Source organism: Molothrus aeneus, chromosome 3 (assembly GCF_037042795.1).
Source record: "Molothrus aeneus isolate 106 chromosome 3, BPBGC_Maene_1.0, whole genome shotgun sequence".
NCBI lineage: Eukaryota > Metazoa > Chordata > Aves > Passeriformes > Icteridae > Molothrus > Molothrus aeneus.
In genome coordinates this window covers 93046517-93060365 of record NC_089648.1, presented here as the reverse complement: position 1 = coordinate 93060365, position 13849 = coordinate 93046517, and the positions used below count along the sequence as shown (strand labels likewise).

Here is a 13849-nt window from a genome sequence, read left to right as displayed (position 1 = left end):
TGTAATTTCGTTTCAGTTTCCTTATGCCTTTTATCACCAACTGTAACTTTATATCAGTTTTTATGTAACATGATGAGCTGAAGTGCAATATTAGGTACCACTTCAATTCCCTGTGAAATTTTCAAGTAAATAATTTTATTATGTTTTATTGAAATACAAAAGGTTTACGTCCAGCAAACATTTGGTAATTAATTGTTGAGAGTGATAAATACAATCATGAATAATCATTATTAAAATACACATTTTAAAATTACTTATTTTTTAATCTGACTAATGATAACTAGTATAAGTTGAAATACACTAAACACATACAAAAATACATTTGTAATGGAAAAAAATGGAATGCTATCAGCATTCTTAATGCATTCTTAGCTTACATGAGCAATAGTGGAAAGCTAGCATTTGTAGGCAAGGATGACTTCCAGTTCCTTGCAAAAAGTACTTTTAAAGTAATTTTATTTTGAAACGTTACTGTGTAAAAACACATCTTAGGTTTCTCCTTTATTTTTCTTTCCTACTTAAATAAAGTAAGTAAAACCACTATTTCAGCTGTAGAAACTCAACCTTGTCTTCTTGGTGCACTGCCTTCATCCGTACGCAGTGACCAGTTCTGGTGGTTTTGCAGGCAAGCCCGTGCAGTTGTTTGGAATTCATAAACAGTTCTTTTGAGAGGACTTGAGAAAGGAAACCAAAGTTCAGTCTTTGCTGTGGTAACTGCACAGCACGAAGTAAAAATTGTCACCAAAGTCAGCTGCTGTCCTGAATACATGGAAGTTTCACATCTGGATGAGGGGTTGTCATCCAGGATAGTCATGAACTTTGAAGAAGCTCAGTTTGAGCTGTAAGTATGACTTCTGGTGTGCACCAAGCAGCAAACCAATGCCTGAATACAGCACTGGTGCAGAATATAAATAGAGATATATACTCAAGAAAAAGATACTCAAGGTAAAATAATGCTACTACTTGAATCAGGATTGTTGATTCATAAATTAATAAGCCTACAAAATACTTAATGGCCACCCATTGTCTGCTTGGACTTCTCCTACAAAAACTAACAGTAACCTCTCAAAATTATTTGTGTGGATACTGACTCTAAAGTGTAAGTTCTCATGTGCAATTCTAATCTACTCATTACCAGGTGGGTGCTTGTGAATACAAATCTCATGTTCTGAAAAGATGATGTTCCACATATTGTACCTCAGCAAAAAGGTTAAAGTCTTAGGATAACCTGTCACCAGAATTCTGTCACCAGAATTAAACAGCTAAGTGAATATGTAAGTATGTAAAAATGATGTATTTATTAACAGAAAAATAGGAATCTGATGTTCATAGAAACCCTTGAAAAATTAAATGCAACTTCTGTGTGATTTGCCATGTGAGCATTCAGGGAGGGAATGAAGAAGTTCCCAAATTTTTTTAATGTGGCCTTTGATCAATGACAGCTTTAATTTCCATTCACCATTTGCATCAGTGTGTGTAAGGAAGGTTAGTAGAGGGGTATAGAAATGCACTGAAGCTCCATTGACATTTTTACCAGAATGGCTGTAACATACAATACTGAAAAATGTCACATCTCAGCAAAATCTGTTTCTAGCACTCAGCTCTAAAATAAAACAGTTAAAATGTGTAAGCACCAGAAGCTTAATGCATGTATCTTAATAGTGGGGACTTCCTACCAGGCATTTTAGAAGTGCTCAAAAGCTGCTCAACTTGGTCATTTGTTTTCCTTCAGTAAAACTATTTTTTTTAAATGTGCACTGATTTTAGAGCCAAAATATCTTTAGGAATCCTTTATTTTTTTTTCCATACTCATCCTGAAGTCCAGTCTTGAATAATGCAGACCTTCTTTCTTGAAAACCTATAAGAGAAAGTCCCATATGACATTTGAAAAGTATTGTTGAATTTGAAAGTGTACTATTTATCTAATGGTCACACAAGGTCACACAAAAATCTGGTAAGATAATTGTAGTTTATCATAAGAATCGAGCTTTGAGAAGAGAAGGCTTCAGGGAGACCTTCTAGTGGTCTTTCAGTACCTAAGGGGGACCCAAGAAGGAGGGAGAGAGACTTTTTGCGAGGGCAGGGAGTGATAGGACTAGAGGGAATGGCTTTAAAGTGGAAGAGATTTGGATTAGATGTAAGGAAGGAATTCTTAACTGTGAGGGTGGTGAGGCACTGGAAGAGATTGCCCAAAGAAGTAGTGGATGCACTATCCCTGGAGATGTTAAAGGTTGTTAGTTCATTAAATACTATGTGGGTAAAACTCCACCCAATCAAAATCCCCTCTGATAAGGAAGTTTTGCAATAATTTTCCATGCAGTGATTCTATAATTAAACTGGAGACATTTTTCATAATTGGGAGGGATTTCAAGGTTATTTTAGCTTCTACTAAAACTTTATGCCTATTTTCATATATGCCTTTATAAATACAGAGCTGTTCTTACTCTAGATAATGTCCTAAAAAGCTGTCACTGCTGTCATTACATATCGCAAACCAGAACTTAAATACTGAATTCTCAATTTGGCCTACAAGTTCTAGATAGCCACATCCTGAAAATACAGTTCAAGTGCCATATTCTATTTAAAAAATCTTAGCCCTGAAGGAGTTTTCTAGATTGTGAAATCAAAATGCTCCTCTTAATTTCAGCTAATGAAAGGTGTTCTACTTTCATTTTCTTCTGCCACTGACTTTTTTCAAATCATTAAAAACATGTTGAATCTAAGGGTGATGTTAACATTCACTGTGAACTTAAGTAAAAGCGAAAAATAGACTCTCAGTTTTTTAAAATCCATTTCAATTTTGTGGTTGCTGGATTTCTTACTAAATTAATTTACTTAACTAGATCTTGAGAAGAACTTTGTCAATGTACTTTTGGCAATTCAAATATGGTCTAGATGACACAAACTGTGTTTTCTTTCACAGATGTGCAATTTTATTACTTAATAAAATATTTAATTCTTTTCTATGTAGAAATTTTAAGTAGTTTAGCTATTATGAAAGTTTATTGGTCTACAATTGCCCACAGGCACATTTCTTTTAAGGTGGGTGTAAAATACTAATTGCAAACATCTGTGCTCATGCTTTTATGACCAGTGAAGTGAGTTCATTCTTGAGCTTTTCCAAACTGCTACTGCCTGCTGCTTTGTCCATCTCCACCTTTGTCCATCTCTATCTTTGCATTCCAGTCCCCACATTTTCAGCTCAGTCTATAACTGTATGTGAAGAGATCAGACCTGGGAACGATGAATATCAGTGACAATAAATCTTTTCTTTATGGTATCTTTGCTTGTTCCTCTATTTACATAACAACAAATATTAGGAGCCCCAAGATTCATGTGGTTGATATCCTGTCTTCCAAAATGTCCAGCTAGTCCCAAGGGCAGTCCTGTACTGATATTCCCCACCATAACATAGGGTGCTAACAGCTATAGCAAAACCTTTTTATTCCTAATTGGGCTGTAATTCAGAAAAATGAAAATGACAAAGTAAAAGCTTTTTTTTTACCTATCAAGAGGATATACTCAGATACATCAGAAACAGTCTGCCAGTTTTAGAGGAAGTTTTGACTCAGCTTTTCCCCTTTCTGTCTTTTTTCCCCCCACAAAGATTCAAGGTGCAAAACTTGAAATAATACTTGAGATATGAGCAATATTCTGCTCAAATTAGAATTCCTACTTTTTAAACTCTTTGTAGCTTAACCAGACTGAGTGATCTGAGATTTTTTTAGTACTGCTATTTAAACCTCTCCTTTGGATTGCATTTTGTGTTACTTTGTCATTTCAGGTATTTCTTCTTCCTTCACATATTCCAGTGACTGTCACATTACCACATGGTTATACAAAATAGAACTTGGTTACATAAAAACATTTAAGAAGAAAATGTAGTTGTCACATCAAGCATCAAAAAAACTGAGCTTTTTTTTGTATGGAATTACTACAGAGAGGCTCCCTGATAACATTGACAATGGACACAACAGATTTTTAAGGTTCTTGAAAATAGTCACAAACCTTGATTTTGTCTGGCTGATGCTGGAAACGAAGAATTCCAGAGACTAACTTGTCAGTCTTGGTTTTGTAAACTCATCTGGTGACCTGCAAAAGTGAAAAACCAAACCACTAATTATTTCTCTAAATGTCTAAAAGCACTCAGCTACGATAGACTGGCAGAACCATGCAAGAGAGCTGTAAGAAAAGCAGTTCTACAGTCCTGTTATGAAAACTACACTGCAGTAAATGTGGAAAGCAATGAATGCATTAGTATTTTCAGTTCTGAAATCGCCATGCAAGAGAGTAGCTTCAAGTTTGATTTAGTTGTGGAGTTAATACACGAAGGTGGACCTGTTATTTCAGGTGGGGCTGTTGGTTGAGGGATGAGAAAGGGGTTTCCATGCAGTTTACCTCCAGGCTGAATTGTGTTTTCAAGTTCATGTAATGCTTCGTGATCAAGGATCTCTGAGGAACTGAGACAAGCACTTACACTGCAAGCCGTGTGACAAAAGCTAGATAGGGATTCATCGTGTTCAAAAGCAGGATTGATCCTTACGGCATTTTCTGGGTTACAGCTGCTGAGAGTAGGACTTCTACAATGCAGAACATTTTTGTTTAGGTAAGATTTTAAATTGCAAAAGAAACAAAAAGAATATTTTGAAATGTGAAGGAAAAGATTGTGAGCAGCTTACTGCAAATTAGAGTTTCTTTTGCATTTTCTTCTTATCTTAATAATTAAAATGATGAAAAGAAAACCAAGGCTTCCTAAGCCAAGAATGAGAGATTTAAAAATGAAGGGTTGTGTGGGTTCTGGACCAAATTTTGCACAGCGCTGTCCTTGGTAAAGCTGGTGTCTACGTACAGGGCATCTAAAATAAGGAAAGGAAGAGAAAAAATGTACAGAACTTCAAGGCAAAAAACACTGAGTATCTTAAACAAAAAGAAAGGAAAATCTGAAATGTAATATGAACTCATTATTTCCACTACAAGGAATTATGTTTCTGCATGAAAATTATGCGATTGATCATAGGGAAAGATAATATTTTTGCATTCAAGAGTGAGTTTTAAATAAAAAGACACTGACATATTCCTTGCCGACCTACAAATATTGAGGAAATAATGCATTTTAAATATCTCTGACAAATTTCTAACCCCACAGGTAACGTTTGTGGTTTAGAACTTTAGAAGTTCAGGTGTGTTTTAAGGTAATGTCTGAACACAACTTTGAAGCCTATATTCTGTTTACTGTTGATTTCACTCCGGGGAGTAAGGTCTGGAATAGGGGTTCTACTACAAGTAGCAGAACTCTACTCCTCTTTTAAGACAAGGGGGAAGTGAATTTACAAGGAGAACAAGGGCAAATAGTAGGCCATAATTTTCTCTCTGACAGTACAAGTTTGCACAAGCTGTCAGTCAGACACTGGTGGGAATTTGTGACTTGCTATAATTCACAAAAAAATTAATTTATTATTTTTAGTACTTTTATAATTCCTCATGTTGGTTTGGTTATACTTGTACATTCAGGGTTTTTCTGGATGGGGAAAGGATTATTTTGCTTAGTGCATCAGTCTTGGAGGAGTAGGTCAGACCCCTTGCTACCTCAGCAAAGTTTTGAAGAGGACCTTTCTAGGTCACAGGCTGATTTCCAGTGCTAAATGCTGCAGCTGCTCTACTCTGACTCTGAAAGTCAGGAATTTGGCAGTAACTGTGGTGAATTCAAAATAATTCCTGTGATACCCATTGAAGAAATTTAATTTTGGTAGTTGGGTTGTTACAGTGAATAATTTGAATAATTTGTCCAATGGTCTTAATTTTTGATGTTACCCTTAAGTAAGGTAAAAGATGTATTGTTAATCTAGTCAAAGTATTGAGAGAAAATAAACAAATGCAAGAATTGGAACTTGATCCTTGCTTATGTACATGGCTGGTCAGCTACTGTGTGCCAGTCCGGTATAGTTTCACATAATGCTGTGAATTGTCTAGTCTTACAATGAGAAGAAACTTGATACTTTGGAAGAGTGAATATGTTCAAGTATGCTGTAGTTCTCAGTATTGACTTAAGATAATTCCATTTAAAAATCCTTAAGAAATATATTTGCAGTAAGGAAGAGCTGCTAATCTTCAAGTCTTTCCCAGAAATCCCTGAAAGCAGCTTAAGCCTTCACGTGCTTTATTGGGTGGTCTGGAATCACAGTCTGTATGAATAAAGATTTTCTTTGAAATATATCTTACAAAAATGTAACTTCTTAAAATGCTACAATGTAATTGCTAGCAAAACTGTGAATGTGTTATTCCATTTTTCCAAAATGTGTTTGGAAATCTGACATGAATGCATGCCTTTGTGTGTGTCATCACTGCCAATGATGCTGAATTTCTAATAGATTTCTGAAGCATCTATAAAAATAACTAGATCATAATGTTCTGTGTATACTAACAGGCAGAAATGGATTTATCCATGGTGAGGCTATTTATACTTCAGAAGGGTATTTGCAGTGTGACTTCAGCATCTGAATGTCGATCTTTTGGGTTATTAGCATGGTTTATGGGGCTGTTAACAGAAGCCATTAATCCATTTACCTGCAGACAGCTCCTCTTCCTGGCACCAGCTCACACTTGCCCCCGTTGACACAGAGGTGGGGCTGCAGCTCGCACAGGCTGCGGCAGGGCAGCCCGTCCTGGCTGCCATAGCCCGGCTTGCACAGGCAGTCGGCCTCTTTCGTCCACTCGTTCAGCACGCACTCGGAAAACTTGTCACAAGCCAGGAACTTGCAGGGGTCTGCCTGATCAGCTGGAAAGGATGGGTACATCATTAAATGAAGCATTACCCCAAAGGGCCTTGGCAGGGCTTGTGGCAGCCAGAGAAAACAGCTCCTGTTTCCTGGCCTGCCACTTGGCTGGGCTGAGAGGAGGATGTTGTCAAGCATGGAAGGACAGAAGGACAGTCCTGTACCTCTTCCTGTACAGGACACAGCCAGGTCATGGTGACATCTGCACTGATTTACCCCATCTCTGTTAAGCAGTGAGTTTATTTTCATCTCACTGACAAGGATTTTCACATTTGGATGATTTTACCCTGTGTTTGCTGTGAGTGCTATCATCATACTCATGGATCCTGTGCTACAGCCTTCTCTACAGTGAGAGAAATAATTTCAACTCTAATTATGTGTTCTTAAACACAAAATTTAGGGCATGACAGAGGAATGGAATTAGATTATTGAATATTGCACAATCCTAAGACCTGCAATGTAGAAATACTGTCAGATTCCAAAGAATATGCTTACAGGCTTTGTAGTGTTGGGTTTTTGTGTATGGGTGGGGTTTTTTTTTTGTTTGTTTGTTGGGGTTTTTTGTTTGTGCTGTTGTTGATGTTGTTTTGGGTTTTGTTTGTTTGTTTGTTGGGGTTTTTTTTTGTGGTTTTTTTGTGTAAGTTTTTTTTGCGTTATGGTATGTTAACATTGGAAAGTCTGCTTGGTTTTTTGTTTTGTTTTTCAAATATCAGTAAGAGATGCCTCTGTGAGATTAAGGGAAAAGGACCCTACTGATGTTCATGAGAAGGCCCAAATCAGAGACAGCTGTTACACAATTTTGCTTCTCCTTTCCCATTCTCTGCCAACCCAACTTGTACAGATGGGGTGATGAGGAGGAGGGCTGCATCCACCTGTCTTGTCTCATGGAGTCTGTGTCCTGAGTACCATGGGGCAAAAACCTTAGAAGGCAAAAAGTTGAGAAGCAGATCAGGGAATACAAATCCTGTTCTTGCCATCAAACAGCCCTGGTAAGATATATGAATACAGAAAGGAAAACAAAACAAAAAAAAAGTGGAGAAAACTAAGAAAAGAGAGCAGAGAAGGAAACGAGAGCAGAGAAGGAAACGAGAGCAGATATACAGGTATGAACTGGGCTTTGTGGCCCTTTATAATGATGTGGTTTAAAGGGAAGTTTTGTACTGGATATTGCAGCTTGTAACTGGGATGAGAGTTTTCTTCTGCAGCCATTCATGCTCTATACACCAGATGCTCAGTAATACTAATTTAAATGAAAAATGAGGATTGCATTTGTTATACAAGTACTGGAAATCTCAGACACACACTGGGATTTGCTTCAGTGGTAGAAATGAATCCATCAGAGCTGATCACTTATAATCCCTCGATAATTTTATGGCTAATTCCTGGTTTTAATTTTTGACTAGTGGGTTTAGTGTGCACCATTTCCCTTTGCTATATGCAGTGTGCATGTTGGCTTGATACATCCTTTGCTCCTGGACTGGGGGTGTGAGCACAGGTAAACTCCAACAACAAGTAGAGCTTGGCTCAAGCACTTGGCTGGGCTGGGTTCTTGTGATAATATTTCATCTTCCTTAATACATACGTGCATACTTTGTTTTATTTTCTGTTTCCACAGAAATTAATTATCAATAAAAAATAAAAAACAGATATAAAATTAATAATTAGTTAAATATTAGAAATTATTAAGTAATAATGAAGTATTTCGTGCAGGTATTTTGAAAAGTCCTTCTTTATGGTGTTATTTAGGACCAGTGCAGTCAGCCTTTTGCAGCTGCTGACTCTTGACGTAGATTTTGGACTGTCAGTTCCCATCCATGCTTCACTTTGGTAGAACATCCTTACCACTAGATGGCTCTCAGTTTCACAATAAGGAGGAATTTGCTTACATTACCTTAACTTGATAGACAGGTTGGGTTTAATTTTTTTGATTTGTTTTCTGAAATGAAAACGCATCTGGCTTTGGCACACCTGTACTGGAATATACTGGCTTTGTGAACACAATTTCTTCTATTTTGACTCTATAAGCTACTTTATAAACTATATATACTACTATATATTACCTAATAAGCTTATAAGCCTCAAAAAACCAGCTCTCTCCACAAATTCTCTCTAATGAATTCTCTGTTTTCTTGAATTATGTTGAAATACCATATCAGTAAGGCATATCAGATGAAGATGAAAGATTTAAAAATTTTTATGAATTTGCATTTTAGGATCTTTCTTATTTTAATTTTTATTTAATGAAAATTCATTACTAAAGCAGGGAACATGTGGCAGCCCAAAGTTTACTCTTTATAATTAACTAATTTGATACTTTATACATCAAACATCAGTTTATTATGGTTTATTTGGTGGGTAGAATACTGTGATTTTGTTAGCTTTCTTTACCACAAGCTACCTATGCTTTTAGTGGCCACAAAGACATATGTAAAAAGAAAACTGGTTAGAAACTGAATTTTAAATGGATTTTTGTTCCAGAATTGTCATAGATCTGTACATAAAAAGACAGCTTAACCAAAACTGCTTGAGGCATCTGCATACCTTTGCTATTGTTCTTCTCCATGACAATGAAATTAAATTCAACCCTGAAATAATTACCAGAGCCTGAAAATAGATTTAGGCTTCAATTTTTAAAATAGTGTAGTTTTTGAAAACACTAAGTTTTTGACATAAGAATAGTGTCCAGTTGTGTAGTTACTGGCTTTCTACTGTTTAGCAAAGACTACAAACTTATTTGAAAGATACAAATCCAGGGGGATTCTAGAATTACAAATCTATGGAGTACTACATAAAGTCATGCCCAATTAGTGAGTGTCTGTAGAATCCAATTATTCCTACACATTGTCTCCTTTTGTTTTGAATAATGTATCCCTTTAAAAAAAGAACAAATAATGCTCTAAACCATGGTTTGCTTATAACATTGCAATAATCACCAGAAATTATGTTTCCATACTCCAGTGAAAGACCTGCAAACTGCACATGAGCATTTCTTATACCTGTCTCCACCCAGCATTTATTCCAGAGATCACTCTGTCTCTGAAAAGCAGCTGGTGAACATGCACAGCCCAACAGCTCCACCCAGCTTTTCATTACAGTAAGAAAATACATCTGCAGAGAATTTGCAACATCTTTTTTCATCTTATTACCCCCTATCATTGGGAGGATATTGCTAATGTGGTTATTTTCAAGACAGTCATACTTCTGAATCTGTAACAGTCTGAAAAAAGATTGTCTGCTTAGTTTTGATTTAGCACATACATTAGTAATGCAATCTTACCTGGCTCAATATCCAGGGAATAGCTGTCAATCTCCAAATTGAGGTGCTGAGCTGCAGCATCACAGAAATCTTCCAAAACACAGTGTACTGCTTCTGTGATATTGTATGGCACTGTCTTGGCAAATTTCATTTTGCTGTTCACAATCACACTTCCATTCCTGAAGTTGAGAATTTCCAGGTGCTTAAAACCTGTAAGGTTGGACTGAAGGTATGGAAGTAACTGCAAAACAGAAATTTGCCTTTATATTAACTTGATGTAAGTGTCTACCTGCTATTAATTTCTCTTATAGTCAATTTTCATTATCAAGTACACACATCACAGATTTATTTTCCTGAGTTTAATACAATTGTTAGCTCCACGAACAAATTAACTTTTCTGTTTAGCAGTATCTTCTTCTGGATTTCTGCTCTTTTCTCAATAATGTATTGAGATGGATGGGCAGCAATTTCCCCTGTAATGAAATGCATAGCAGCTGGGGAGTTTATTCATCTGGAAGAGAAAAAAATTACCTCACTCAAAAGCCAACTTTAATTATTTTCAAACATTCAATCCAGGCAGGTTAGGGCATAGTATAATAGGCATGTTATAGCTGAGCTGACCTGTGCCCTATTGTACCAACAGAGAAAATCCATATCTAATCACAGTCTATGCTATGATATATTTTTAAAAGCCTATTTTTAAATGCAGCAAGCAGACACAAGTCTCAGATATAATCAGCACTGCTATACTGTTGACGTGGATCTAAGAAAAAGCCAAATAAATTACATGCTAGGCATATATCTGGGTTCTCTTGATCAAGTAAAATCTTTCATCACTGACTTCATAAACTCTGTCTTCAGACTCTAAGAGCATCCCAGGCTTATGGATCCTTTAAAATATAGCTTATCAGACTGAACTGTAGTAGGGTTTAGTATTGTTAAAATACTGTGCACTTCAGTGTATTCCTTTAAACTGCACCCAGCTACCACAAATGCTGTTCAGGTTGATTTTCACCCACCAATTGCATGAACTGTTGTTCCAGTGCTTTGTATTCTGTCGAGCTCCTGTTGAAGAGGTCATCAGAGAAGTGCATGTTGGTTACCCTCAGGCTGAAGAAAACCACGAGCTCTTTGCCTTTGGCTGCAGTGGTCATGGAGCTGGTAGTGACATACTTGAGCACGGGTGCAGGGGTGGTTTCTGCAGGCTCCGTGGTCAGCACTGGGATGTAGCCACTGCCCTCGTCCAGCCCGGCCGTGCTCACGGTGCCCATCTGATCCAGCTCGGCAGCGATGTCCTGCACGCCCATCCCGGTGCCATCCACAGGAGCACCCTCAGGGGCTGGCACTGAGGAACCTGGTAACTCAAGGGACTGCTCAATGACCTCAGAGGGGCTGTAGGACGGGCTGGTGGCTGCAGGCAGCGGTGCTATTGGTGGCAGCACATCGGTAATGACAGCTCCAGGCTGCACGGTAGAGACGCCACTTGGAGCAGTAAAGAAAGGCAAACCTTCATAAGTGCTGGCTGTAACAAAAATATCATCACCTGATGATTCTGGTTCTTCCATGATCTTAACTGCTGCAGGAAAACAGGATAAAACCAAATTAGCTATGCTGCAAAGCAAGCGTAAAAAGCATCAAGCATGGTAAAAAAAATGTATATGGTATTTCCACTGAAACACTTTTAACAATAAGTTTAACCTTATCTAAATATGAAAATGTTATCGCCATCACCAAGAAGGTCTACTGAAACAAAATACCTCATACACATGTTTGAGTGATGGGATTTCTGCAGGTTCTATGTTTAATATTTATGCTTGGCAAGTCTTTCCTGAACCTCTACAGCACATTCTTGTTCTGAAGGTACATAATCACACTGTCAGTTTATATTGTCTGAAAGGGGAGATTGGAGCTTTGAGCTCTCTGCTTGGAACACTTGTATGCCAGAGTCATTCTGCTTCGCTCTGTGAAAAGCTAAAGCTATTATTTGCCAGTAATCACAAAATGTGATTACAAAAACAATACAGCCCCTCCAGATGCAAACTGTGTCAATTTACCCAAAAGACAATAGCAGCAACGAAAAAATATTCAAACCTTAAGAAGCCATCTACTGCACCTGAAGCAGAATTTTTATGATATTCCCATCGGGGCTTGGCATGGATCTAGGATATAACTATAGCTGAAATCCAAATCTAAAGTTTTGGGAATGTGACTCTCTGAATTTGGCTTGAGGCTACCTGGCCACAATGACTTCACAATAAATGATGTCCTCCACCAAGCCACCTGCCCAAACTGGTGCCTTTGTCCTTTCCCAGTGCTATACCATTCTTCACATGGAACTTTTAGCAGCCCCCTTTAGGCAAAACCACTTATTGGCAGTAAGGAAAGAAATTTTTCTCCCACTGATCAACTCTTCCTTTCCCTACATCCTGATTTCCTCCCAGTGGCCAATGAAAACATGAAAGGAGAGCAAAGTTTTGCATTGGGAATATCCTTGCCTGAATGAGGTGGCAATTGTCCTGCCACCTCATTTCAACAAAAGCTTCAGATGCTCTTCTCTTGCCATGTCCTCATGTTTCTTGTATGATTAAGGATACGGACAGATTAGAAAAGCAAAGCCTAGTGATGTTCTCTGTTTACAAAGCTCTTGCTATTACTTGTTATGCTGCTAAGGAGTGAGAGTCACTTATCAGTTAAGAGAACTCAGAACAGCTTTGCTAGCATTAGTGCCTGAGGCATTAATGCAGGATGATCTACTGATGGGATGAGCCTGCAGCCCCACAGACACCTCTCTCAGCATGAGAGCACACACTCCAGCACACACCATTGTGATGGCATTTGTTAGGCAGATTATATTTTAGAAAGATAACTACAGGAGAAAGACGTACTGAAATGGCTTTGAAACTGCAGGAAATTTGAAGCAGAAATACACAGCCATATGTATATATTGCACACCTGGCATATAGCTGTGTGTATATATATACATATGGTCTATACATAGACTATAAAGGTCTTCTGGCATCCTCTTATTATAAGCAAAGTAACTTAAAAGGCCTTGAGGGCATACCAAGATGATCTCTGAGCATCTATCACCTGTTTTTATAAGCTGCCAGTTCTTAGCAATCACTGGGTCTCCAGCTGAAAGAGACAGACAGCAAGTGACCCAACAGTTTGTGTTGGTTCCTGTTAGTAAATGGGCTCAAATCAAGGGCTGCTGGGCACCAACTGTGGCACAGCACCAGTCCCAAACCCAGGGATCACTGACCTGTTCTTTGTCTAACAGGTGTCATGTTACTGCTGCAAGATTTGCCTACACAAGTGACATGTTGAAATCAGCACTGCAATGATTTACAGCTCGTTTTACCAAGATTTTCCTCTGTCTACACAAGGCTTCAATAAAACTCAATCCTAAGAAGTTAGGAACTATGGATGAAACAGAGAAGACCGAGCCATTTCATAGAATCAAAGAATGGTTTGGGTTGGAAAGGAACCTAAACATTATCCAGTCCAGCCCCCCCTGCCATGGGGAGCTTCACCTTCCACTACACCAGCTTGCTCAAGGCTACATCCCATCTGGTCTTGAACTTCCAGGGATTGGGTATTCACAACTTGCCTGAGTAACCTGTTCCAGTGCCTTACCACCCTCACAGTAAAGAATTTCTTCCTAATATCTAACCTAAATCTACACTCTTTCTGTTTAAAGCCATTCTCTCTTGTCCTGTATCTACATGACTTTGTAAAAGATCCTCATCCAACTTTTTGTACACCTCCTTTAGGTACTGGAATGCACAGTAAGGTTCCCCCCGAGCTTTCTCTTCTCCAG

General features: G+C 38.0%; 1 protein-coding gene across 1 annotated transcript in view; it reads right to left on the bottom strand.

The window, feature by feature from the left end:
- Window positions 1-4060: 4060 nt before the first annotated feature.
- Window positions 4061-13849, bottom strand: part of IMPG1 (interphotoreceptor matrix proteoglycan 1) — a 50432-nt gene continuing 40643 nt past the window's right edge. Inside the window, exons 13-18 of the mRNA XM_066545903.1 lie at window positions 11049-11605; window positions 10051-10270; window positions 6565-6775; window positions 4680-4856; window positions 4399-4580; window positions 4061-4092 (exon numbers count right to left, since the gene is read on the bottom strand). Coding sequence (XP_066402000.1) covers window positions 4061-4092; window positions 4399-4580; window positions 4680-4856; window positions 6565-6775; window positions 10051-10270; window positions 11049-11605 — 1379 coding nt within the window. The remainder of the gene's footprint in view (window positions 4093-4398; window positions 4581-4679; window positions 4857-6564; window positions 6776-10050; window positions 10271-11048; window positions 11606-13849) is intronic.